This window comes from Rhinatrema bivittatum, chromosome 1 (genome assembly GCF_901001135.1).
Source record: "Rhinatrema bivittatum chromosome 1, aRhiBiv1.1, whole genome shotgun sequence".
In the NCBI taxonomy this organism is placed as follows: Eukaryota; Metazoa; Chordata; class Amphibia; order Gymnophiona; family Rhinatrematidae; genus Rhinatrema; species Rhinatrema bivittatum.
The window spans coordinates 137,183,687-137,210,283 of NC_042615.1; the positions used below are offsets into that span (position 1 = coordinate 137,183,687).

Sequence of the window (26,597 nt, forward strand, 5' to 3'; positions counted from 1 at the left end):
ATCTGAATATACAACTTTTTAAAGTCAGGGCTGATAAGGCAGGGACACTTATCACAGGAAGGAAAATAAACAAATGGGAGTACCTGCATGGAACAGCGATTACTATCCTTAATAGAAGGCATGGGGGTAACCTGCATGGAGCGGCAGTTATTACCCTGAGCAAATTGCTGGGCAGACATAATGGACCATTTTAAGAACATAAGAACATAAGAACATGCCATACTGGGTCAGACAAAGGGTCCATCAAGCCCAGCATCCTGTTTCCAAAAGTGGTCAATCCAGGCCATAAGAACCTGGCAAGTACCCAAAAACTAAGTCTATCCCATGTTACTTTTGCATATTAATAGCAGTGGCTATTTTCTAAGTCAACTTAATTAATAGCAGGTAATGGACTTCTCCTCCAAGAACTTATCCAATCCTTTTTTAAACATAGCTATACTAACTGCACTAACCACATCCCCTGGCAACAAATTCCAGAGTTTAATTGTGCGTTGAGTAAAAAAGAACTTTCTCCGATTAGTTTTAAATGTGCCCCATGCTAACTTCATGGAGTGCTCCCTAGTCTTTCTATTATCCGAAACAGTAAATAACCGATTCACATCTACCCGTTCTAGACCTCTCATGATTTTAAACACCTCTATCATATCCCCCCTCAGCCGTCTCTTCTCCAAGCTGAAAAGTCCTAACTTCTTTAGTCTTTCCTCATAGGGGAGCTGTTCCATTCCCCTTATCATTTTAGTAGCCCTTCTCTGTACCTTCTCCATTCTGGTCTTTATCTGCTATCATTAACTATGTTACAATGTTACTATGTTACCAGAAAATGAAAAAAAAAACCTAAGATATTTGAGCATAATAAAAAGAAGTTCAATGACAAAATAAGCAGCAGAATATGTGCAAATGCAAAAGTTACAGTCAGAATATGAAAATCTTTCACTTTCTTTGTCCTTCTGAAGGTGTAATTCCCATGCAGCATTCCCAACTATGTCAACAGACACCTGTAAAAATATTTGTCAGTCTACTGGAAATTCATATATTTATGCTGTGGATTTTAATCTGTTTTCTTGAGAGGGCAATTTTCAAGCAGCCCGCATAATGGGAAAGTCTGTGTGTATCGGGTGTGGCATACCCTTTGCCTCCCCCTTTGCAGCAGCAACCAGAAATCTGATAGAAACATGCAATACACCATTTTAATCAGCATTCAAAACAGAATTAAACATATAATTAATAATTGATATGCCCACTAGTAGCTTGCAAAACAGCTTTAAAATGAGCGGGGTATGAATACAACAAATTTTGAAATAAATTGGCATCATTTTCCAGATTTAATAAGACAATTCCAAATTTTGATATAAAGTTGTTGCGGTCCTGGCCACGAGCACCGCGGCCAGGCCCTTACCTCTTGATTCCTGGACCTGCTCCCGCCTCCGGAGTCCTGGCCTGCGGCCTGTTTGGCGGCGTCCCCTGCTGGGGCAGCGGGGAGGGTTCCGGTGGATGCCCTGTCCCTAGGCGCGCGCCACTTGGGCACCTTTGTAGCCCGTTTCCCACCAGTACAGACTCTGCCCAATTCCTGACGTCAGACGCCGTGGCCTTGATAAGCCGGCCGTGGCCATCCAGCCCTTGCCTTGCAACGGATTAGCATTCTGGTTTCCTGTTGCCTTGTGCCCTGGAGTGACTCGCTTGGCTACGTCGCTCCGTTCCTGCTTCAGTACCTGCTTGGTTCCTGCCTGCCTGCTACAGTTCCTGCCTGGTTCCAGTACCCGAGTCCTGCTACAGTTCCTGCCTGGTTCCAGAACCCGAGCCCAGTTACAGTATCACTACTGTCCTAGTCTGGTTCCAGTTACCTGTCCTGATCCACAACCCGCCTAAGTCCCAGCGGCCGGGCCCCTACGGGCTCCTCCTGGGGGGGCTTCGGCTTCCAAGGGTGAAGCCACCTAAGTCCCTGCGGTTGGGCTCCTACGGGCTCCTCCCGGGGGAGCACCAGCTTCCAGGGTGAAGAGCATCTACGTCCTGCCTGAACATCTGCCTCCCGGCCTGCTGTTCATCAGAGACATTGTCCATCTCTTCTTAGTCTCCAGCAGGTCGGCCCAAGGGTCCACTAAACTGAGACTCCCATAACATAAAGTATCATGGAATAATATCCTTGACCACTTTCCTTCAACATTAAACTCTCCAGCTCATCCATAAAAATGAAACCTATGTTTTCGGCAGCGTTCAAGTCTGGAGAGTTCCCTGGCCAAATGTCATTACCCTAAAAATCAATGGCATTTTCTTTAAGCAGCTGTTGCATAGCACTGGCTCACATGCATGGTGTTTTATCATGGACAAAAGTAGCTTCGTCTAATACGAAAACATTTTCCAGATCATTCAAAAATGGAATAACATTTTCGGCTAAAATCGTATTCCGAAAATAGGCACCTTCCCAAGGTTCCCCACATATGTTTGACCACACTCAATCATTTTGAAAATTTGATTTTTGTAAAATTAATCGGAAAGTGCTAAATGAAGGAAATCCTCTTCATCCCAATTTTGTAACCAATTTGCCAGCCAGAGCCTGTCTTGGATATGGGTTTCAGTTTTTAATGGTTTCAAAATAACATGCAACTCCTGGATACCAGTGCTGACTCAATAACGATAAACTATTTCTCTATCAACTTTTTTCCTCCTCTCATCCAAAATTGTTCATGCCACCTGTTAACAATTTTTTTCCTGCTTGTTGCTGGAATTTTCAATAATTTTTTGGCTTTCTTGAGACAATTTTAGTGATCGACCATCACCAAATTCAGTAAACACTCATCAGCAGTCTTGCCCCATGTCCTCTGAACATAGCTTTCTCTTCAACTTAATTTTTTGCAATCCAATTTTTCATAATAAAGGTTGCTCCATCATCACACACCTCACAAAATGCAATACACTTAATATGGTCAATCTGATGCTGTTTTTCGCTATTGTACATTCCGGCTATAAATAATAAATGTATGTATTGTGTAAGGTACTGTTATATTCCAAATTGAATGGCCTACAAAATGGTACAAAAATTATAGCAGGATAATCCATTGGTGCACTGGGAAGGGGAGGAAAAGATTATGCAACACCCGGCACTTTGTACATGTGAGCTTTACCTCATATTTTCAGAGCAAATTCATACATCCAAGTTTGCTTTGAAAATAATCGGATAATTGACCAAGTTGTGCAAGTGTTCTCGGGCATAAAGTTATACTTTGTCTTCAGAGAGTACAACTTACACATGTACACGTATGCGCATACTTTATAAAAATGAAAAAGTATATGCCTAAATGCCAGCTCCTGCCCAGCTCTACCCTCCAGAAGGCCTTTCTTCAGTACAGGTACCACAAAACTGGGTAACACCTATTGAGCCCTGGTCAATTTTAGAACAGGGCTTTATGCATGTAAATGGCTTAAAAATTACCCCCTTATTGTTTCTTTGTCGTACAAAATACCCAGTAGATAAACAAAGATTGTTACTTCATATCATCTAGGATGAATGTATATGGTTGATAGCACTACCTCTGTAAAAGCATTGATTTTCTTTTTGTACTCATAAGCCACTAGACTCACTCTTGTACCTTGTGATCAGCACAAGCCTTGCTCCTGTCTTCTACATTTGTCTCCTTTGCTCAGTCTTTCCTTTAAGCTCTTCCCCTTCTTGTTGCTTACTTTGGAAGACTTCTCTCTTGCAGTATATGACTGGTTTCCTTTCTCTCCACCTTCAAGTCCAGCCTGAGCACGTTCTTAAAGGGGGCATTCCATTGAATCGCCAATCTCATGCACATAGCTTAAAAGTGTCAGCAGTTTCTGGTATTGCTGGCAATGGACTGCATCAGAATACAACAGCATTTTTATGCCATGATTGTGGCTTACCAACTCCTCTGCCTTTCTGACATTGTGATGCTCTGTCTCCCCTGTCACCATACCTGCACTCCACTCCACATCCTAATGTGTTTTGTGTGTCTTCATTTCCTTCCCCGTAGATAGTTTTCTATCAGGTTAAGGGGGTATTTCACTTATTTTGCTAGAATGACTTACATTCATTAATTCTTATTGTAATTTTGTATTTGACTAATCTGTGCTTTTACATTGCTATTCACCTTATCAGCCCTGTATAAAAAAAAATAACATGACTGAATAGGTTAGTTCTTGAAGATGTAAACACTTCACAAGCCAAATGCATTGCAATGTCATTAGAGACCTTTACTGACTTTCTTCTCTTATCTATGTCTAGATGGAAATGAAGATGAGATGAGGAGGCATGGCAGACAGCAAAAGGCAAGGAAATCACTTGTGGTTCTTTCTAAAACCTTCTGCTAACACTAAATTCAATGCACTTCTTTTACCAAGACATCTAGCAGGTTGAAGGCACCAGGGCAGCATGGTTGATGATCATGTCAAACAAATCAGTTTCTTTGAATGGGTGTCCAAAGAATTAAATCAGGGAGGGGCAGGCACCAGAAGTGGGGTACAGTTGGAAAATACTAAGAGGCATATTTACTAACCTGCATTAAGGCACAAGGCCGCTACAAAATCAGAGGTGCCTTGGAGGGAACTTTTTTCCGCCCCCCCCCCCCCCACCTTCCCCTCCCTTCCCCTATCTAACCCACCCCCCAGCCCTACCTAAATTCCCCCCCTTACCTTATTTTATGTCTTACGCCTGCCAGCTGGCTGCCAGCACACAAACCTCTGGCACGGCCGGAACGTAGGAGGGTTCAGGACATGCCCCCGGACCGCCATCACGCCCCCGGACATGCCCCTGGATCGCTGTCACGCCCCAGACACGCCCCCTTCCCTCCCCTTTTTCGAAGCCCCGGGACATATGCGCACCGCCGAACGTATGCAAAATAGGCTCGGCGCGCGCAGGGGCAGATTTTCTCGGGTATATAATCTATATGGATTCCTGTATAAAAAATATGTGTCTACTGAACACATGCACATACTTTTCATGTGGCGATACGTGGTATTATATAAACTGTGTGGCTCTGGCTGCACAGTTTATAAAATACAGATGTAACTTTAGGGGCACTTACTTATGCATGTATGTGCTGAGTTATGCACACTATTGAAAATAAAGAACTGTAAAAACAAAAAGCTAAAGTATAATTAATAACTGGCAATAAATAGATTAACAATAGAAGATTTATTTGCTGGAGATTTTAAAATTCCCACTTTACCAGCTCCAACAGTATTCCTTTTTTCTTCATGTTTCACCATTTATGAAAAAGTAAATATTTTGAAGTAGTAACTCAAGGTACTGTCTTACAGTTTGATAAAGATAAACCAATAAGCTTTGTATGTGTGGTAATAAATATTTTCTTGTCTTACTGGATATATCATCAACCATTGACACCCTCAATCATGGTTTTTTGCTTAGTCAACTGGAAGCAGTAGGTATCTTGTCCGAAGTCCTTTCCTGGTTCTTCTCTTTTCTTTCTTATCGTCAGTACCAATGACAATTGGGGACACTTCCTCTGCATTATACCCCTTCCTCACAAGTGTCCCTCAGGGCTCTTCTCTCTCTCCTACTCTCTTTAACATTTACCTTGCCCCCCTTCTGTTCTGCTCTGTCCTCTCTGATTTGGAAGGCATGGGGGGTAATCTGCATGGAGCAGCAGTTACTACTAAAAGAACTTGCTGGGCAGACTAGATGGACTGTTTGGCCTTTATCTGCCATCATTTACTATATTACTATGAGAGAAGTCCTTTTCTTGCCCTTTTCTTTTTGGGTGAAGGAGGTTTTATTCATCCTTCCCCTTTTTGGGTTGCAGTTTTTGAAACTATTTTCTTTTAACATCTGCCTGAGTTCCCTAGGATCCAGGAACTCAGAGAGGAACATCTTAAGGAGTTTGCAGTCTCTCACAGAAAGAGATCCAGTGGACTATCAGAAATCCTGCAAAGCAACAAATCTCCATTCATTCCTGGGGAAGGAGAAATGGGGAGTATAGCAGAGACTAGGGGCACCTATCACTGACCATATCATCAGGATAGTGAAGCAAGGAAGGTGGAGGTATTCTGTAGGTACGAAAAAGGAAGGAAGAAGAAAGGAGATGAAGTAGGAACTATGAGTTGATCAACTGGACTAAAGAAATGAAGTATGGGACTTTACTTTATGATATCTAAATTCGGAGTAATCATCCTATCCACTAAACTGTGGGAGCTTCAAAAGTACCACCAAAAACACAAAGTGCAGAAAGAATGTTCAATCCTGAGAATTATTCCGATGTTAGTCAAGTGAAAATTTTATTGGTAAAAATGCGGCAACTCCACTGTCTTATACAACGCTCATTTTAAAGGCGTCCCCCGACACGGTCCCGTGTTTCGCCTCGGGCTGCATCGGGAGGGTACGCCACCAGGAGTTCAAAGTAGAAACTGTAAACAATTGTATATACATCAGGACACAGTACAATGGACTTATAGCCGAATGTTAATAACATATCACAAGTATACAGGGGTCCATAACATACCTGACTGAAGGACGCACTTACATCTGGCAGGGAGCGCACTTTCCCTAAGCATTGACAGGTATTTGAACCCAGCAGAAGGCGCCAAAACTACAGGTGAACAGATCACATGGTGCCAGGGAACCAAACCCATTGGTTCCTGCTCCTGTAGCGCACCTAGCAGTCACACCAGCAACCAAACACACTTAACATTGATTAGGTGAATAAAAACCACTCAATTTCGCGGTTCAGACCCTTAGGAGAAACTGTATCCAAAAGGAATATCCACCTCTGTTCAATACGGCCCAGCTGTTCAGCATAGTTACCACCCCGGGGCGATCGAGGAATCACCTCAAGGACAGAGTAGACCAAGTCTGAAATGGTATGAGATTTCTGTACCCAGTGCTCGACTAGGTTTGGAACCCTTGTCACAGTTCGTGGACCTTTTTTTAAAACCATTTGTGTCTCAAATTCGATCGAACATTCGAGACTCCGCCCATTTTATCTCCATTTTGGATACCATTCCAGTTCCACATTCTCCTTTCTTTTTTGTGACTCTAGACATTGTTTCCCTGTACACTAACATCCCTCAGTCTGATGCCCTCAGAATTATTGAAAATGTCTTAAACACCCGTGTGGGTACCCCACGGGTTCCTACTTCCCTATTAGTTACACTTGCCCGCCTGGCTCTTACAAAAAATTATTTTCGTTTTCATGACATGTTCTATCTCCAAATAAAGGGGACGGCAATGGGTGCCACAATGGCGCCCAGTTTGGCCTGTCTCTTCGTTGCTGAGTTTGAGGAGTCCTTTGTATATCCCTCTAGTGGTTTTCAATTCATAGGGACATGGTTAAGATATATTGATGATATCTTCTTGATATGGCACGGGACGGATATTCAATTCTTTATGTTTGCTGACTGGCTCAACGCATGTAACCCAAACCTCCAATTTAATTTTTGTTTACACAGGTCTCAGATAGCATTCCTGGACATTCTCATTTCGGTAGATGACGGTCGGTTTTCGACCACCATCTACCATAAGGAGACCGACAGGAATACACTTCTGTCTTTTCAAAGCTGTCACCCCGCACTTTGAGAAGGAACATTCCCACTGGCCAGTTTTTTAGGCTACGCAGGCTATGCTCCACCAGGGGTGAGTTTATTGAACAAGCTAATACCATGACATCCAGATTTCTATCTAGAGGGTATCCCTTGCGGGTGGTTAAGACTGCTATGAAACGAGCTTTGTTCACCAATCGTGACTTACTGTTCCTTTCACATACTCGGTCTGAGGAGGCGGTGAATAACTGCATATTACCCTTCTCAACCCTTAGCCGTCATATCACTACGATTATCCGCAGACACTGGCACGCCTTGTCTTTAAATACCCTGTTTCCGGGTCCTCTCCGGTTCACCTATCGGAGAGGTAGAAATCTACGAGATAAACTTATCCACACAGATTTGCCTATTTCCCGCGATCCTAGCCCCGTTCTTGGACATCACCCATGCGGGCACTGTGCCATGTGTTGTCACACTACTTCCACTCCTGTTTTTATCCATCCGGTTACACGGAAATCTTTTCTGTTAAAGTCATATTCTGATTGCACCACCTCTGGGGTTATTTATGTCATTACTTGCCCATGCGCAGTTTTATATGTGGGAAAGACTTCCCGCATGATAAAAAAACGCATGATAGAACATTGCTCCAATATCCGCCATACTCGGGAAACTGAACCCCTGGTCGAGCACTGGGTACAGAAATCTCATACCATTTCAGACTTGGTCTACTCTGTCCTTGAGGTGATTCCTCGATCGCCCCGGGGTGGTAACTATGCTGAACAGCTGGGCCGTATTGAACAGAGATGGATATTCCTTTCGGATACAGTTTCTCCTAAGGGTCTGAACCGCGAAATTGAGTGGTTTTTATTCACCTAATCAATGTTAAGTGTGTTTGGTTGCTGGTGTGACTGCTAGGTGCGCTACAGGAGCAGGAACCAATGGGTTTGGTTCCCTGGAACCATGTGATCTGTTCACCTGTAGTTTTGGCGCCTTCTGCTGGGTTCAAATACCTGTCAATGCTTAGGGGAAGTGCGCTCCCTGCCAGATGTAAGTGCGTCCTTCAGTCAGGTATGTTATGGACCCCTGTATACTTGTGATATGTTATTAACATTCGGCTATAAGTCCATTGTACTGTGTCCTGATGTATATACATTTGTTTACAGTTTCTACTTTGAACTCCTGGTGGCGTACCCTCCTGATGCAGCCCGAGGTGAAACACGGGACCGTGTCGGGGGACGCCTTTAAAATGAGCGTTGTATAAGACAGTGGAGTTGCCGCATTTTTACCAATAAAATTTTCACTTGACTAACATCGGAATAATTCTCAGGATTGAACATTCTTTCTGCACTTTGTGTTTTTGGTGATATTTATTGAAGTGCAGCATTGCTCTAGTGTGACTTTAGCTTCAAAGTACCCCATTAATTGGACAGGATCAGGAGCAAAAGAAATCAATTGACTTCAGTAGCGATATATATTAATTGGAAGTATAGAGTCACAGATTTATGAAAAGAACTAAAGTCGCAAATAGACTGCAGAGAATAAGAACTTCCAGCATAATTATTACTGCTGTGTACAGGAGACTTTAATGCTGTATTAACTACTGAACAATGCTCAGAGCCTAGGAAGCAATTTTTCCTCCCCCCCCCCCTACCTAAACCTCCACCCAACAGGAGATCTTGGATTTTCAGAGAGGCTTAATATCAGTGTGTGGGACAATCAAAAAAGCAAACAGAATGTTAGGAATTATTAGGAAGGGAATGGAAAATAAAATGCAGGATGTCATAACACCTCTGTATCGGCTCCATGCTGAGACCGCATCTCAAAAAGGATATAGCTGCACTGGAGAAAGTACAGAGAAGGGCAACCAAAAGGATATGGGAAGGTCCCAAAAAGCATGAAGGTAGGCGGTTTAAGAAAGCTGTCAGGAAGAAAACCAGGGTTAGGCAGTGGAGACATATATATTCTAATAGCCCTAGACTTTGGCGTCTAACCCTGGTTTTCTTCCAAAATGATATGGGGCATGAAACGGCTGCCCTATGAGGAAAGGCTAAAGAAGTTAGGGCTGTTCAGTTTGGAGAAGGGATGGCTGAGGGGGGAATACGATAGAAGTCTATAAAATCATGAAAGGACTTGAACAAGTTAATATAAATCGGTTATTTACTCTCTCAGATTATAGAAGGACCAGGGGGCACTCCATGAAGTTAGCAAGTAGCTCATTTAAATCAAATCAAAGAAAATTCTTTTTCAGTCAGCTCATAGTTTAAACTCTGGAATTCATTGCCAGGGGATGTGGTTTCAGCTCCCCCTGCAAGTGCCAAGCCTATGTTGCATAGGCTGCCGGCAGGCACAAAGCCCCAGGACGCACGTAAGTCCCGGGGCTTTGCTTGGGGGGGCATGTCGTGGGCATGGTGCCTGCCTGGGGGCGTTCTGGGGGTGTGGCCGAGGCCTCCGAAACTACTCCCAGGCCGAGGAATGGCGCACCGGCAGCCGGCCCGGGCAGGCGTATCTTTTAAAATAAAAGTAGGGGAGGCAATTTAGTTAGGGCTGGGGGCTGGGTTAGGTAGGGGAAGGGAGGGAAAGGTGGGGGGGAAGGGAGGGAAAGGTGGGGAGGAACAAAAAAAAATTCCCTCCGAGGCCGCTCCGATTTCGGAGCGGCCTCGGAGGGAACGGGCAGCGCACGCAGGTCTTGGTGCGCGCAAGGTGCACAAATGTTCACCCCCTTGCGCGTGCTGACCCCATACTCTTTTGTGCAGGATTGTGCGAACAAAAGTACGCCCGTGCGCTTCTTATAAAATCTACCCCTTAGTGTAACTGGGTTTAAAAAAAGTTTGGATAAGTTCCTAGAGGATAAATCCATAAACTGCTATTACGGTAATTAATAAGCAATAGTAGCTTGTGATCTATCTAATGTTGGGAACTTGCCAGGTACTTGTGACTTGGATTGGCCACTGCTGGAAACAGGATACTGGGCTTGATGGACCCTTGGTCTGACCCAGTATGGCAGTTTTTATGTACATATTTAAGCCCATAACTGAGGTGTAGTCTTTGGGTCCTGTGAAGGGATGCTAGCCCAGGGGTTACATTAACATTTGGCGTTTCACAGTAACGTTGCCTGTTTTCCTATGGCAAGTGAAGAGAAGTTTCAGTGAATATAGTTCGTGCAGGAAAGCATTGCCAACTATTATGATACATTGCATATGTTTATGCTGCAGAGAGTGACTGCCTGAGGTAGTACCAGAGACATTTTAAATGTATTTGATTGAATTTCAATCCAGACCTGAAAAAGAACCAGATACCAGTGCAGCCACAAGTGCTTATCTGGGCATCAACAGACAAAAAAGATCATAATAAATATTACCTGTGTAACCTTGCAATATATATGCGACATGGGTTTCTTGCTGTAGGTTATTACTTCAAGGTTAACCAAGTTCAGACTATGCAAGGCTAAGGCTGTAGAGACCTGCAATTCAACTGATAGCCCAGCAACAATAATGAAACTACACACCTCATTAGCATGTAACAGCATTAAACTTTACTGAATCATTCGCAAACTTGATCAATCTGCTCGCCCCACAAATACATGAATACTATAGAGGCTTAGACATGAAATCCTGCTCAAAGGTTTCAAACTGGTATTAAATCAGCTGCTAATTCCAATCTTTACACAGTCTTTGCATTGATAACAAAGTCCCAGCTTGTTTTCTACTGTGGAGCTGTTTGAATGTTGCAGGGCGGGAGATGACGTCAGCATTTCTTCTGTTACTAACGGCTGATCCCTCATTACAGCAGCCTCAACCACAGCCACGGGAACCTTCAGTCTCTGGCAATTCATAGGACTCTAAGTCCTTCACAACATGGGATCCTTAATTAAAACTGAATTTCTTTAGTTTCAGGGCAGAGCAAAGCAGATAACTCCCTCTGTCTTGTTGAGGAAAGGGTGATCTGGCTGCACATGCCCCTTTCTGACTACAGCTCTCCAGTGTGTTTACAGCCCTTAAAGAGACAGCACCAATTGGCAATCCTTCAGTGTCACAAGTGATCATTTTTTATAGTGTCACAGTCTTCTTACTAAAGGTGGGCTACACCTGGATCAAACTAGGACATGGTATTATTTTGAGAAGACTCTAAAACGCATAGAAATGATTATGGCTTGAAATCCCAAAGCGTGTAATTTTCACTAATCATTCTAAGTATTTTTCATTTCTGTGGCTCATTTTTCACTCTGGCTTATGGGTACAGTGTCTGTGTATTTCAATATTTTATTAATGACGCTTGGGTCCTAAAGTAGCAGGATGGACCACGTTATTTCACAGAAATATTGTGAAACAAAATCCACGCCTTTCTCTTTTGGTAGGATTTTTTTGCCGCTGAGAGATATTTTCCAAAACACCACTCTGTCACAAAAGTTTTCTTTAAGCTAATTAATTAGGACTCTGTGAACTAAAAAGTGCACGAGATTCATCCATGTTGATTTTAGCACTTTGCTTTGATCCACACAATACATCTCCCTTCCCTCCCACTGTCCTCCACTCTAAAGCATAAATGTCACGCAGTTGTGGGGCCTCTCTGCTCCCACCTTCCTCCACGGTGATGGCCTTTGGGTAGGACATGCTGGGCGATCACCCAGACTGCTGTTGGCATTGCTCATTGTGCTGGTCTGAAAGTGAAGAGCTGGCAGGGAGCCGATTTTTGTCGAGGGTGCCAATTTTTGCCCAGTTGTTCTAGAGCTGACTCTGTTCCTCCACTGGGTAAGTCAGCAAAAACATCTTGCGTCACTGGAAACCCCCTCCCACTTCACCGTGTCAGAACATTACAGCAATGGGATTCCACCTGCCTCCCATGGCCTAAAATAGAGAGTGCCGGCTGGAGAACCCCAGCCCCTCCCGCCTGTCCTTTTTTTTTTGGAAAGGGGAGGGGGATTGGGAAACTCCAGATGCTTTTGCTATACAAAAGGGAAAGAAGAGAAGGGCTAGGGTTTCCCAGCTGGCACGGCCTTTGTTAGATCATAAGGGTAAAAGGGAGAAGCCCTACTGCCTTGGGGCATTTTTGGCACCTAGAGGGGAGGGAGGGTGGGGTATCTGTTGTCATGGGATGTTTTTTAAGGACTGGAAGGCGGCAGGTCCAGAGGGCCCCATGCCGCAAAGACCTTTCTCATAAGAATGGAGGAGAGTGAGAATTGAGGAGTCCTGTGCTGCAGGGACCTTTCTCTTAAAGATTGGGGGGAAAGTGCGAGCAGAGGGACATTTTTTTCTTAATTTAAAGAGTGGATGGGCCTTACAGTAATGTTAGCCTTGCTTTTGAAGTGCTGTTATTAACCTTTTTCTTTTTTTTTCCTGGAATAGTGTAATTGGATCACTTTATGGTGGACTTGGGATATAATGTGAATAATTTGTATTGTAGTGAATTATGTTTGTTCTTATAGACCTGTATAATCACATCGTTTCTTTTTTTCTGTATCAAGATTATTCTTGAAAATTGAAATTGAAATAGCATAGAAAAAAGTAAAAAAAAAAAAAACCCAACAAAAAACAGTGGAGGGGCCAGGAGGTAAGGGGTCTGCTGCTGATGGCAATTTTTCATATCCAAAGATCCAGGAGGGAGGGATCCCCCGGTTGTGTTTTTTTTAATTTTTAAGAGGACTAAATGATTTTTCAAGTGGGGGCTACTTTGGAAAAAAACAAACAAATGTGAGATCAAGTACTGTTGCTGGACAAAGTGGCTGGTGCCCTGGGGAAATTGAGGGTCATCTACCAATGGTACAGCCACGGGGTATCCTCTCTGATAAGGCAGCCTAGCCTGGCTGTTAAGGTACACTCAGAGCAACTCATAGATCTAAAGTAAATCCTGCTCTCCTTTACTCTACCCCAGTTTGTCTGCACCCACAGAACATTCTCTCTCCAGCTCCTCTCCCTCCACACATTATCTTCCTCCAAAACATACTCTATCTCAACACCATCCCAGCCAGTTTCAACCCCCACTCACCTCTCCTATCAATAAGATATGCCAACTGCGGGGTTTGGGGTGGTGCGACAGAGAGAGAGAGAGATCATGTGTTGCCATTACGTCATCGCTGCCTAGGGTGGCTGCAGACTCTTGCACCGTCATTGAATACAGACTGACTCCAGTAGCAGGAGCCACATTATTTCTGGGTGAAAATTTGGATGGCAGAGATGATGCCTTGTCTCATTGCTCAACTTGCCTGTACAATGGATAAAGTTGTCCAGCTAGCATGTCTGTTTTCAGTGCTCATCTCCACAGCTTCGGCAGTATGTCATAGTATGGCCTTGAAAAACAGGATCCCAGTCTGACTCTGGATCACAAATACTAATCGGCACTTCTGAAACAGGTATTTTTTGGCCATTTTGTATGAATGTCAGAAATCCAGACAGCAGAAGGTTTCATGCACAAATGCTGATATTTGTGAGGTGGTGTGTTCTCTGCACCACCAAAATTGATTCAGTAAAGATAGTTGGACAGAGATGCCAAGGGGTCTCCATGGACCAGAAAAGGATGAATTCAGGCACTGAAAGATGATCGATTGGAAATTTACTTGTATCTCAGACTTTTCCTGGGTACTGCTTTTTCTCTTTTTCTGAATAAAAGCCACTAATAGTATGGTTTAAAAGAAAAAGTGTTAAAAGGCTCATCTTGTAATTGCTGCATAAAAATACAATACGAACAAGTTAATACTGGAAAATCTGCTCAACTGTTTTGGAGTCTGACTGACCTTGATTACTATTGCAGCTGCTTTCTTCACTAACCAAAAACTACAGCAGTTGCAGGCCAAACCGATACTCTTGGGTTGCCCTTTGAATTCTCTGAGAACACTTTGAGGAAGAAGATGCAATGATTTGTCTACAATTTATTTCTGTTTTCGCATGGAGTTTAGAAGACCACAACTGCAGTTGCAGTGAAGTACTGTCCTTTTATCATTGATTAACTTGAATGGGTCTTAGTGACCTGATTTATTTCTATTGAATTTATTTTCCAAGCAAAAGATACCAAAGGGAAGATGATAAAAAGCTGACGTTATCCTCATTTGAGAACATAGAACGTCTGAAGAGGAACTGGTTTCTCTCCCACAATTGACTGACAGTGTTTGTGAGGCTTGAGAACAAATGACTTAAAGAAAGATACAAAATGTATGTACCGTAGTACATGGGTCAACAAGTACTTAAAAATAATCTAAAGAATGGAAAGGAGAGTAGTGTGTCATAACTAATCTTTTACCTGCATGTCTGCGTGCTGCTGCTGCTTCTGACATTGGGAAAGTCACTTTAACCTCCATATCCTCAGCTACAAATGTAAGGACTGATTTACTAAGCATTTTTCCCATAGACACAGAATGGAGAAAAGGCCTTAGTATCTCCTGCTGTATGCACATCTCACTCGATTTCAAAAAGGGGTGTGGTCTAAGCATGGCCTAGGCAGGGAAGAGGCATTTCAGGGTAGGACCAAGAGAGGCACGCCCAGGAGCACTGCCGCGTAAGTTTACTTCTCCTATTGTGGAGGTGTAAATTGTAAAATAAAAGCCCAGCCATTTTGGAGGGGTTTAAAAGGTCAGGGGTAACTGGGAGGACTGCAGGTTATTAAACCAAGGGGGTTTGGAGGACCTAGCTCAGTACTGGGCAGACTGGTTTTAAAATCCCCTTACTTACACAGAAGAAATGGGATTTACACATCTAGGCACGCACCAACTTAAAATTAGGTGCACACGTGCCTGTGGTCAGGTTATTTTATAACATGCATGCATGCCTGCACCCTCTTTGAAAGTTACCTTCCCTGATTGTGTAAGCCCTCTGGGGATAGGGAAGTACCTACAGTACCTGAAAGTAATCCGCTTTGAAGTACCTGAAAAAGCAGATTTTAAATCAAATAAATAAAGGGGTCTCATTGAATGTTCAAGAGCTTTTGCATGTCTTAGATTTTTTAGCTTTAAAACTTTTTTGCAGTGATTTTCTTTCGGGTTTTATTTATTTATTTCCTATCTATTTATTAATGAACATTTGATATTCTGCCTTTTCCTAAACTTGGTCTCAAAGCGCATTACAATAAATTTAAATTAAAGCAGAAATTAGAACAGCTAATAATAGAATCAGAATTTGCAATTCACATTGCATTGGGATCCAGCATAGGAAAACCCATTTGTGAATAGTTTTAAGACCCAGTTGGGATACATATCCAGTCGCTGAGCAGCCAGATAAGTTAACCAGATAGACCTATCTGGCTAACTTAACCGTGATATTCAGTGGCATGGCCCACCACTGTATATACCCGGCTATCTTAAAAGTTAGCCAGATAGATATATCTAGTTAACTTTAGGCCTGCCTGCAATGCGGCCAGAGTTTGCCGGCTATCTCTGCTCCTTTCCAGAGCACCTATTGCTCACCCCAGAAAGGCCCACATGGATAGAAAATTATTTGGCTAGAATTTAGCCAGATAAGTCGCTGAATATCTCAACTATACCAATTAGATGGATCAATTTTCAGTTATTTGTCTAAAAGGCTTTTGATTATCTACCCCAGTTGTGTCCCTGTTGTGCATAACAGAGTCCCTTATTATGGGTTCAGGAAGCTGGTACAAAGATTTAGATCTTAGGGGAAGGCTGGCTGAAAAGCCATGCCTTAGTGTTTTTCCTGAAATTAAGGTAGCGTGGCTCCAAGCAAAGGGTTAGAGGTACTTTCATTCAAAGTTTTGGTGCATTACAGCTGAAAGCACGGAATCCTGTGCAGGACATTCTGGCAACAATCTGCGGAGGAGAGGAAAGAAGAGCCATTTCGGTAGACTGGAGTTCCCTTGAGGGAGTCTATTTATTATTTTATTTTAACTCTTTTATATACCGACATTCATGAAAAGTATCATATCACATCGGTTTACAGGGAACTGGGGTATTTTAACAATAATAGTAACAAGAAGAGAGAAATTACAATAAACAAGGAATTATGGTAACTTGGGAAAAACTGAGATAAGATGACAGCAGATGTTCAAAATAATTATATAATTAACTAGTAAGAAAACTGTATGTGCGGGGGTCACATATAACGCTCCAGGTACAGAGAGGGTAATAAAGAATAGAAATCTAACTAAATACATTACATACATTAGAGCTTATGTGGAGGAAGGGGGGTGTCCACAGGGGGGGAAGATGAGACAGCACTGGAAGGGGATTTAAACAAGGGTTGGAATGAGACTTTCCAGTTCCTGGGGCTTAGGAGGGGGGGGGGAGAGGGAGGGGAAATATGAGGACGCGTGTAAGATTATGAGAAGGCTTGAAGGAACAGTCAGGTCTTGAGTTTTTTCCTGAAGGTCAACAGGCAGGGTTCCTGTCTGAGGTCAGGAGGCATGGTATTCCAGATGGAAGGCCCCACTGTGGAGAAGGCGCGTTCCCTGGTGGATATACGAAGGGTGGATTTTGTCGAAGGGGCGAGTAGGGTTCCTTTATAGGCATCTCGAATAGGTCTTTTTGACATGTGTAAGCGGAAGGGGATATGTAGGTCTATTGAGTGCTGATAGTCTATGGTTTTGTGAATGATGGTGAGGGATTTATGGAGGATTCTGAAGCTGATGGGGAGCCAATGGAGATTCCTGAGTATGGGTGTGATGTGGTCTCCTCGGTTGGAGTTTGTTAGAATTCTGGCCGCAGCATTCTGAAGCACCTGAAGAGGTTTGGTAGTAGAGGTGGGGATTTCCAGCAGGAGGGCATTGTAGTACTCTATCTTGGAAAATAGGGTAGCCTGGAGAACCGTCCTAAAGTCGTGGAAGTGGAGGAGTGGTTTAAGTCTTTTTAGCACTTGTAATTTATAGAAACAGTCCTTGGTGGTGTTATTGATGAATTTCTTTAAGTTTAGCCGGTTGTCTAGGATCACTCCAAGATCTCTTGCATGAGTCACCATGGTGATGGAGGTGTTCTGTTGAGGGAGGTCGTTATGCTCTGGGGAGACGAGGAGGAGTTCAGTCTTGGAAGAGTTGAGGACTAGATTTAGGCTGGTAAGGAGGAGGTTAATAGAATGCAGACAGCTGTCCCAAAAATTAAGGGTTTTTTGTAGGGATTCTGTTATGGGTATCAAAATCTGCACGTCATCAGCGTATAGGAAATGCTTTAGTTTCAATTTTGCTAGAAGCTGACAGAGGGGCAGTAAGTAGATATTAAAGAGTCTGAGGGAGAGAGAAGAGCCTTGAGGTACTCCTAAGGCAGATTTAATGCTGGGAGATTCTTTGCTGTTTATTCTTACTTTATAGCATCTGTTACTAAGGAATGACAAACCATTTGAAGACTGTTCCAGAAATACCAATGTCTGATAGACGATTTAGTAGAATAGAATGATTCACTGTATCGAAGGCGGCAGATATATCAAGTAGAATTAGTAGGTAAGACTTTCCTCTGTCAAGGCCCATAATGAGGTGGTCTGTGAGTGAGATTAGGAGGGATTCGGTGTTTAACGATTTGTGGAAACCAAATTGACTCTGATAGAGAATTTTGTAATTGTCTAGGTAGTCGGAGAGTTGTGAGTTAACTAGTCTCTCCATAATTTTAGCGATGAATGGCAAGTTGGAAATGGGGCGGAAGTTGGATAGGTCTCCTGGGTTTAGGTTGGGTTTCTTCAGAAGGGGTTTCAGGGTAGCTAGTTTTAGGGCATCAGGGACGATTCCTTGCGATAAGGAGCAGTTTATGATTTCCGCCAGAGGCTTGGAAATAGTGTCCAGAATAGAAATCAGAAGTTTTGATGGGATGTGATCTGAAGGGTGTGTGGAGGGTTTCATTTTCTTAAGTATGGACATAATCTCCCGGAAGGATGTGGGTTCGAAGGAGTCGAAGCTGGCTCCCGGGTAAGACAGGGGGGGGGGGGGGGTGATGGTGAATGGGAGGGGGGGGCGGGTAGGGTTGGGAGCGAGAAGTGATAAGAGGTTGGATGTCTTTTTCTAAAGGGAGTCTAAAGGGAAAGAAGTTGATAGAGGTATTCAAAGGCCTGTTTATTAAAGCATTTGAAGACAAAGCAGAGTTTTACATTTTATTCTGCTTTCTACTGGGAGCAAGTGAAGTTGATATAATCAGTTGATTTTGCACCTACCAAAATTTTGGCAGCAGTACTTTGTAGGAGTTGGAGGCCCTTTGAACTGTATTGTGAGATGCTAATGTTAAGGTAATTGCAGTATTCGATTCAGCTGGATTATTGCAGTATGGATTATAGCAGCAAGATTGTGTTTATCAAGGAAATTGTGTATTTGGCGGATTATGACACAGATGAAGCTGGGGAAGCTTATATAGTATACAATTATGGCTGTTTCAGAAGTGCTCTTTGTCACTTAGAATCTCACTCATCCTACCAAATAGCCACCACCCCAATTTCTGCTTTTATAGACTTCCAAGGACAAAGATCACATTTTGCTTACTTAAATTAAGGGTTGATTTAAGGAATTTTCAGAATTATTTACAAAACAACTGGTATTTCACAAACAAATATAGTATTTGAATCAAATGGGGTTTATTCAGTTTAATAACTTGTGGAATATATTTCAAGTGTTAGAGCTTGCACCATCTGTCCACAGTTCTCTGCAATGAAGAAGGAAGTGACTCATCTTAAAAAGGAATTCCCTTCATAAATAGTATCCAAAAAATCTGCCTCCACTTCCACCAAGGATCCAAAGAATCAGGAGTAGATGGGTTATAGTGTGTTCTGACAGGATAAAAGCTTTGATGCAGAGACACCCCCTCCAAATGGTACCCATATAAATATAAGAACATGCCATACTGGGTCAGACCAAGGGTCCATCAAGCCCAGCATCCTGTTTCCAACAGTGGCCAATCCAGGCCATAAGAATCTGGCAAGTACCAAAAACTAAGTCTATTCCATGTTACCGTTGCTAGTAATAGCAGTGGCTATTTTCTAAGTCAACTTAATTAATAGCAGGTAATGGACTTCTCCAAGAACTTATCCAATCCTTTTTTAAACACAGCTATACTAACTGCACTAACCACATCCTCTGGCAACAAATTCCAGAGTTTAATTGTGCGTTGAGTGAAAAAGAACTTTCTCCGATTAGTATTAAATATGCCACATGCTAACTTCATGGAGTGCCCCCTAGTCTTTCTATTATCTGAAAGAGTAAAAAAATGATTCACATCTACCCGTTCTAGATCTCTCATGATTTTAAACACCTCTATCATATCCCCCCTCAGAAGTCTCTTCTCCAAGCTGAAAAGTCCTAACCTCTTTAGTCTTTCCTCATAGGGGAGCTGTTCCATTCCCTTCATCATTTTGGTAGCCCTTCTCTGTACCTTCTCCATCGCAATTATATCTTTTTTGAGATGCGGCGACCAGAATTGTATACAATATTCAAGGTGCGGTCTCACCATGGAGCGATACAGAGGCATTATGACATTTTCCGTTTTATTCACCATTCCCTTTCTAATAATTCCCAACATTCTGTTTGCTTTTTTGACTGCCGCAGCACACTGAACCGATGATTTCAATCTGTTATCAACTATGACGTCTAGATCTCTTTCTTGGGTAGTAGCACCTAATATGGAACCTAACATTGTGTAACTATAGCATGGGTTAATTTCCCTATATGCATCACCTTGCACTTGTCCACATTAAATTTCATCTGCCATTTTGATGCCCAATTTTCCAGCCTCACAAGGTCTTCCTGCAATTTATCACAATCTGCTTGTGATTTAACTTCTCTGAACAATTTTGTATCAGCTGCAAATTTGATTACCTCACTTGTCGTATTTCTTTCCAGATCATTTATAAATATATTGAAAAGTAAAGGTCCCAATATAGATCCCTGAGGCACTCCACTGCCCACTCCCTTCCACTGAGAAAATTGTCCATTTAATCCTACTCTCTGTTTCCTGTCTTTTAGCCAGTTTGTAATCCACGAAAGGACATCACCACCTATCCCATGACTTTTTTATTTTTCCTAGAAGCCTCTCATGAGGAACTTTATCAAATGCCTTCTGAAAATCCAAGTACACTACATCTACCGGTTCACCTTTATCCACATGTTTATTAACTCCTTCAAAAACGTGAAGCAGATTTGTGAGGCAAGACTTGCCTTGGGTAAAGCCATGCTGACTTTGTTCCATTAAACCATGTCTTTCTATATGTTCTGTGATTTTGATGTTTAGACTACTTTCCAATATTTTTCCTGGCACTGAAGTCAGGCTAACCGGTCTGTAGTTTCCCAGATCGCCCCTGGAGGCCTTTTTAAATATTGGAGTTACATTAGCTATCCTCCTGTCTTCAGGTACAATGGATGATTTTAATGATAGGTTACAAATTTTTACTAATAGCTCTGAAATTTCATTTTTTAGTTCCTTCAGAACTCTGGGGTGTATACATCCGGTCCAGGTGATTTACTACTCTTCAGTTTGTCAATCAGGTCTACCACATCTTCTAGGTTCACCGTGATTTGGTTCAGTCCATCTGAATCATTACCCATGAAAACCTTCTCCAGTACGGGTACCTCCCCAACATCCTCTTCAGTAAACACTGAAGAAAAGAAATCATTTAATCTTTCCACGATGGCCTTATCTTCTCTAAGTGCCCCTTTAACCCCTCGATCATCTCACGGTCCAACTGACTCCCTCGCAGGCTTTCTGCTTCAGATATATTTTAAAAAGTTTTTACTGTGAGTTTTTGCCTCTACGGCCAACTTCTTTTCAAATTCTCTCTTAGCCTGTCTTATCAGTGTCTTACATTTAACTTGCCAATGTTTATGCATTATCCAATTTTCTTCTGTTGGATCCTTCTTCCAATTTTTGAATGAAGATCTTTTGGCTAAAATAGCTTCTTTCACCTCCCCTTTTAACCTTGCCAGTAATCGTTTTGCCTTCTTTCCACCTTTCTTAATGTGTGAAATACATCTGGACTGTGCTTCTAGGATGGTATTTTTTAACAATGACCATGCCTCTTGCACACTTTTTACTTTTGTATCTGCTCCTTTCAGTTTTTTTCTAACTATTTTTCTCATTTTCTCAAAGTTTCCCTTTTGAAAGTTTAGCATGAGAGCCGTGGATTTGCTTACTTCCAGTCATTAAATCAAATTTGATCATATTATGATCACTATTGCCAAGCAGCCCCACCACCGTTACCTCTCTCACCAAATCCTGTTCTCCACTGAGAATTAGATCTAAAATTGCTCCCTCTCTCGTTGGTTCCTGACCCAATTACTCCATAAAGCTATCATTTATTCCATCCAGGAACTTTATCTCTCTAATGTGTCCCGATGATACATTTACCCAGTCAATAGTGGGGTAATTGAAGTCTCCCATTATTACCGCACTACCAATTTGGTTAGCTTCCCTAATTTCTCTTAGCATTTCGCTGTCAGTCTCAACATCTTGACCAGGTGGACGGTAGTATACTCCTTACACTATAGTCTTCCCTGACACACAAGGGATTTCTACCCATAAAGATTCAATTGTGCATTTAGTCTCATATAGGATGTTTATCCTGTTGGACTCTATGCCATCCCGGACATAAAGCACCATACCGCCTCCCAGGTGCTCTTCTCTGTCATTGCGATATAATTTGTACGCCAGTATAGCACTGTCCCATTGGTTGTCCTCCTTCTACCATGTCTCTGAGATGCCAATTAAGTCTATGTCATCATTCACTGCTATAAATTCTAATTCTCCCATCTTACTTCTTAGACTTCTGGCATTAGCATACAAACATTTCAAAGTTTGTTTTTTGTTTGTATTTTCATTCTGCTTTTTAATTGATAGGGATAAGTTAGAATATTTTAGCTCAGGTGAGTTTTTAGTTACAGGCACTTGGACTACTTTTCTTATTATTGGAACCTCACTGTCGGGATGCCCTAATTCTAATGCATCATATATCTAACATCATGGGAGTAGATTATACTCAAGGCAAAACATCTGAAGTGGTACCAGAAATGCAAAAAGATAGTACACAAAAATTCATATGGCCGGCGCCATTTTGCAATACGGTAATATGGCCATACGGCCGGCGCCATTCCTGGACCCCCGCTGGACTTTTGGCAAGTCTTGAGGGGGTCAGGAGGCCCCCCCAAGCTGGCCAAAAGTCCCTGGGGGTCCAGCGGGGATCCGGGAGCGATCTCCTGCGCTCGTGACGTCGGGGGAAAGGAACCAAAATGGCACCGGCACTACCTTTGCCCTGACAGGGCAAAGGTAGCGCCGGCGCCATTTCTATTAACGCACCCGTGGCCCGAGAGTGGAAGATCACACCGGGACCCCCCCACTGGACCCCAGGTAATTTAAGACATTTGGGGGGGATTCGGGAGGGTGGGGGATTTATTTTAAAGGGTCGGGGTGGGTTTTAGGGTTGTTTTAGTGTGCCGGTTTTCCCGCACTCCCCCTTCCCCCTCCCCCTTCCCCCGATTTACGATTTTTGACGATAAATCGGGGGAATTCCTATTGTATATCGCCTCTAACGATTTTTGACGATTTAAAATATATCGGACGATATTTTAAATCGTCAAAAAACGATTCACATCCCTAGTCCATATATTGAGGACTGGGGCCATATGTGGAACCATAAAAGGCTATATTATAGTAATCTTTCTAATACTGTTGCCAACTGGTTCCTGATTTTTAGGACAGGTTGATCCAGTCCTGGTTTTACCCCTTGCATGCAGGGACTTGTTGCTCGGACTCTCCTAGTACAGTTCCTTAAAAAAGCAACACTACAAGTCCCTGCATGCAGCGGGATGAAACCAATGCACAAAATAGAAATAAGAGTTATCTGATATTCTTTAGGAAAAAATTGAATCAAAACATTACAGTGTAGATCTAGATTAACAAATCAAACTGAAAATTAGAGTGAAAAATGACCCAGTTCATACAATTGTTCCTCTTTTAGGATACTCATAAGGAATAGTGATTCAAAAATTAATCATGACTGGACCACTAAAAACACTCCAAAAATCAATACAAGATAACAAATCAAACTAACTCTTAAAAATTCGGCAAGCATTCTTCCTTATGCAATGAGCAGCCAGCAAAATTTAACTAAATATCTTCATGTTGAAAATACTGAATTGAATAACAGATTTGCCAATACCCCAACAGAGGTCTTTTTCACCAGACAAACTGACTTCTTCAGGGGAGCACTTAGAACAAAAGTTTTAACTTTTAGCTGGTAAACATCAAACATGCTGAAAATAATACTCAGGAGAATATCAAAAGAAATGTTTTCACTTGACATAGCACTTCTTTGCACTTGGCTTTCCAAAACCATCATGGAGTCATGATGCTGTCTGAACGAAGAGATTTCATTTGTTCCAAATCAGTGCCTTCAACATGAAGATATTTAGTTAAATTTTGCTGGCTGCTCATTGCTTATGAAAGAATGCTTGCAGAATTTTTAAGTTAATTTGATTTAAATACAGTTTTTTTAATTATTATTTTTGTATTGGCTTTTGGAGTGTTTTTTAATGGTCCAGATTACTTTTTGAACCACTGTTCCTTATAAGTATCCTAAAGGAGACATGCTTGTATCAACAGGCCATTTTTCACTCTAATTTCAGTTTGATCTGTTAGTCTAGATCTTCAGGATAATGTTTTGATTTAATTTTCCTAAAGAATAGCACGTAACCCTTATCTCTATTTTGTGCATTGGTTTGTTGGGTTCCTTTTTTCAGTGGTCGCGCTTTTTGTTCATAACTTGTGGGATAAAACCAGAAATGGAACAGCTTCTCCTGAAAATCTGGAGCATGTTGGCAACCCTACTTTCTTTCTTTCTTAAGTTTTTAATCAAATCATCCAAGTAATTATCCTTGGTTACAGAAGAAAAGATTCTTTAGACACACTTATATAACTAAAAATAAAAAATGTACATAGAAATAATAGGACTAAAGATCTAAATCAAACCACAAACGGGGAGAAAATAAAAAAGAAAATAGTTAAGTATCAATACAATAAGCCTATTACTTCTTAAGGACCTAAGTTGTTACACTAACAGCTACCACCGCTAACACTGGAAACCTCTTTATTCCTCAAGAAGTTGTCAAGCTGAGCTACTTCATAGAAAACATATCTGTTGCCTTGATATGTAAGAATATATTTAGGAAGCAGAGGATACAGGAAATAGATGGGCAACCCTACTTTCTAAGAGAGGAATAAGTAAGAGAGCAAAGATAGTAAGTAAGGAATTTAGATCATACACTGACAGACGTTTAAACTATTTTCCTCAGACATACCTGCCTGCAGACATAGCAGGTGTTGGGCCTGCAGGTACTTTTATTTTTATCTGTGTACCTTGTAGCTAATTTTCAAAGGGACATTATCTGGGTAGATTTCCTTTGATAACTGACTATGAGGTACACAGGTACAAAAGGAGCTGTGGACCTTGCACTTACTTGTCCAAGAGAAAATTGCCTCCTTCTTGTTATAATTTGTTAGAAGTCAAGAGGCATCAGTAGCATGGGATCTTCTTGGTGTTTGAGTACTTGTCAGGTTCTTGTAGCCTGGTTTGGCCTCTGTTGGAAACAGACCCTTGGTCTGACCCAGCATGGCAATTTCTTATGTTCTTACGTAGGAATAAACATACGCAGAAAACTTCCATAATAAAATATTCCTTAACAGAGGTTTGGGCAAGAAATCAGGAGGCTGTACCATTTAAACTGAATATGCTATAATGAATTTTAGTTTTCAGTTTTAGCATTATCTAGTAGCTGTCTTTATACAATGAATATTTGACAATTGTCTTCCATTTTTCTTCTCTGCAGGTGATCTCTAAATTCATAACAACAGGAGTCCTAGAGCAAGGAGGCATCTTTGTGAGTTTCTGTGTTTCAGAAATCTAATATGTGTAATATTACATTGCAATGACTGCAACTGTCTGATGCATGGCAGTACAGATTTGCTGCACTGCTGATTGAACAGCAAAGTCTCATAGGATTGTGGAATCTCTGGGAATGCCACAGTTATCTTGTAAGATCTGGGAAAACAGAACATCATACCTGGGAGCATTTAGCGTTTTTTTAGCCTTTACATAAGGAGATTAGTAGGGGGTGTTGGCGAGGGAGGGCATTTACTCAGGATTTTCGGTAACCACTTCTATTTATCGTTTTTAAAGCACTGCTAGTTATACTCAGCGGTGCACAGACAAACAGGAGAGACAGTCCCTGCTTCAAGCAGCTTACAATCTAGTCAAGTCAAACTTACTGGACAAGCAAGGATCTGTAAGGAATGTATTATAGAAAAGTACTTGGACTTTTAAAACAGTTTAGAAAAGGTGAGTTTTTAAACTGGATTTGAATACAGTGAGAGAGAGAGAACATGATACAGAGACCCAGGAAACCTATTTAAGGCAAGGTGAAAACCGCAGAGTCAAGAGCTGGTGGTGGAGGAGAAGGGCAGAGATAAGAACAACTTAACCCAATAAATGGAGTTTATGAGGAAGGGTGTAGGGAGGGAGGAGAGAAGATAGATCAAGAGGAGCTGCATAGTGAATGCATTTATAGGCGAGTAAGAGAAGCTTTAACTGTATGTGGAAGGGGACAGGGAACCAATGTAGCGAATTGAGAAGAGGGGTTACATAGCCATAGTGACACTGAAGAAAGATAAGTCATGCAGCTGAATTTTGAATAGATTTCAGTGGCAAAAGACAGTTCAGCAAAAGGCCAGCAAAGAGCTAGCTGCAGTAGTCTAAACAGGGAGGTGATAGGAGAGAGGATGAGCATTTTGTTAGCATGCTTAGGATAGAAGGGACAGATTTTAGCCATGTTATAGGTTCTGCCAGCTAAAATAGAATGCTAAAATACACAGATATTTATTTGGGCCACAAAATCCCAAGGGAGCAGTAGAGCACGAAACAAGCGTAGGATCTGAGAGTGATCATATCTGATGATCTTAAGGTGGATAAGGCAATGGCAAAAGCCAAAAACACGTTTGAATGCATAGAGAGAGGAATGGCTAGTAGAAAAAAAAGAGGTGATATTGCTCTTGCATAAGTTCTTCTACTTCACATTTCTATAGCAGTACATGACATACACGGTGCTGTGTACAATGCTGGAGACCGCAACTTCAAAAGGATATAAACCAGATGGAGTTGGTCCAGGAGGTGGCTGCTAAAATGGTCAATGGTTTTCATTCT

General features: G+C 42.0%; 1 protein-coding gene across 1 annotated transcript in view; it reads left to right on the top strand.

Annotated features, from left to right (window-relative positions):
* The window catches only part of LOC115083518 (cyclic nucleotide-binding domain-containing protein 2-like), a 316,705-nt gene that overhangs the window by 221,456 nt on the left and 68,652 nt on the right, over positions 1–26,597 (top strand). Inside the window, exons 14-15 of the mRNA XM_029587398.1 lie at positions 4,241–4,284; positions 25,228–25,278. Of these exons, the coding sequence (XP_029443258.1) occupies positions 4,241–4,284; positions 25,228–25,278 (95 nt within the window). The remainder of the gene's footprint in view (positions 1–4,240; positions 4,285–25,227; positions 25,279–26,597) is intronic.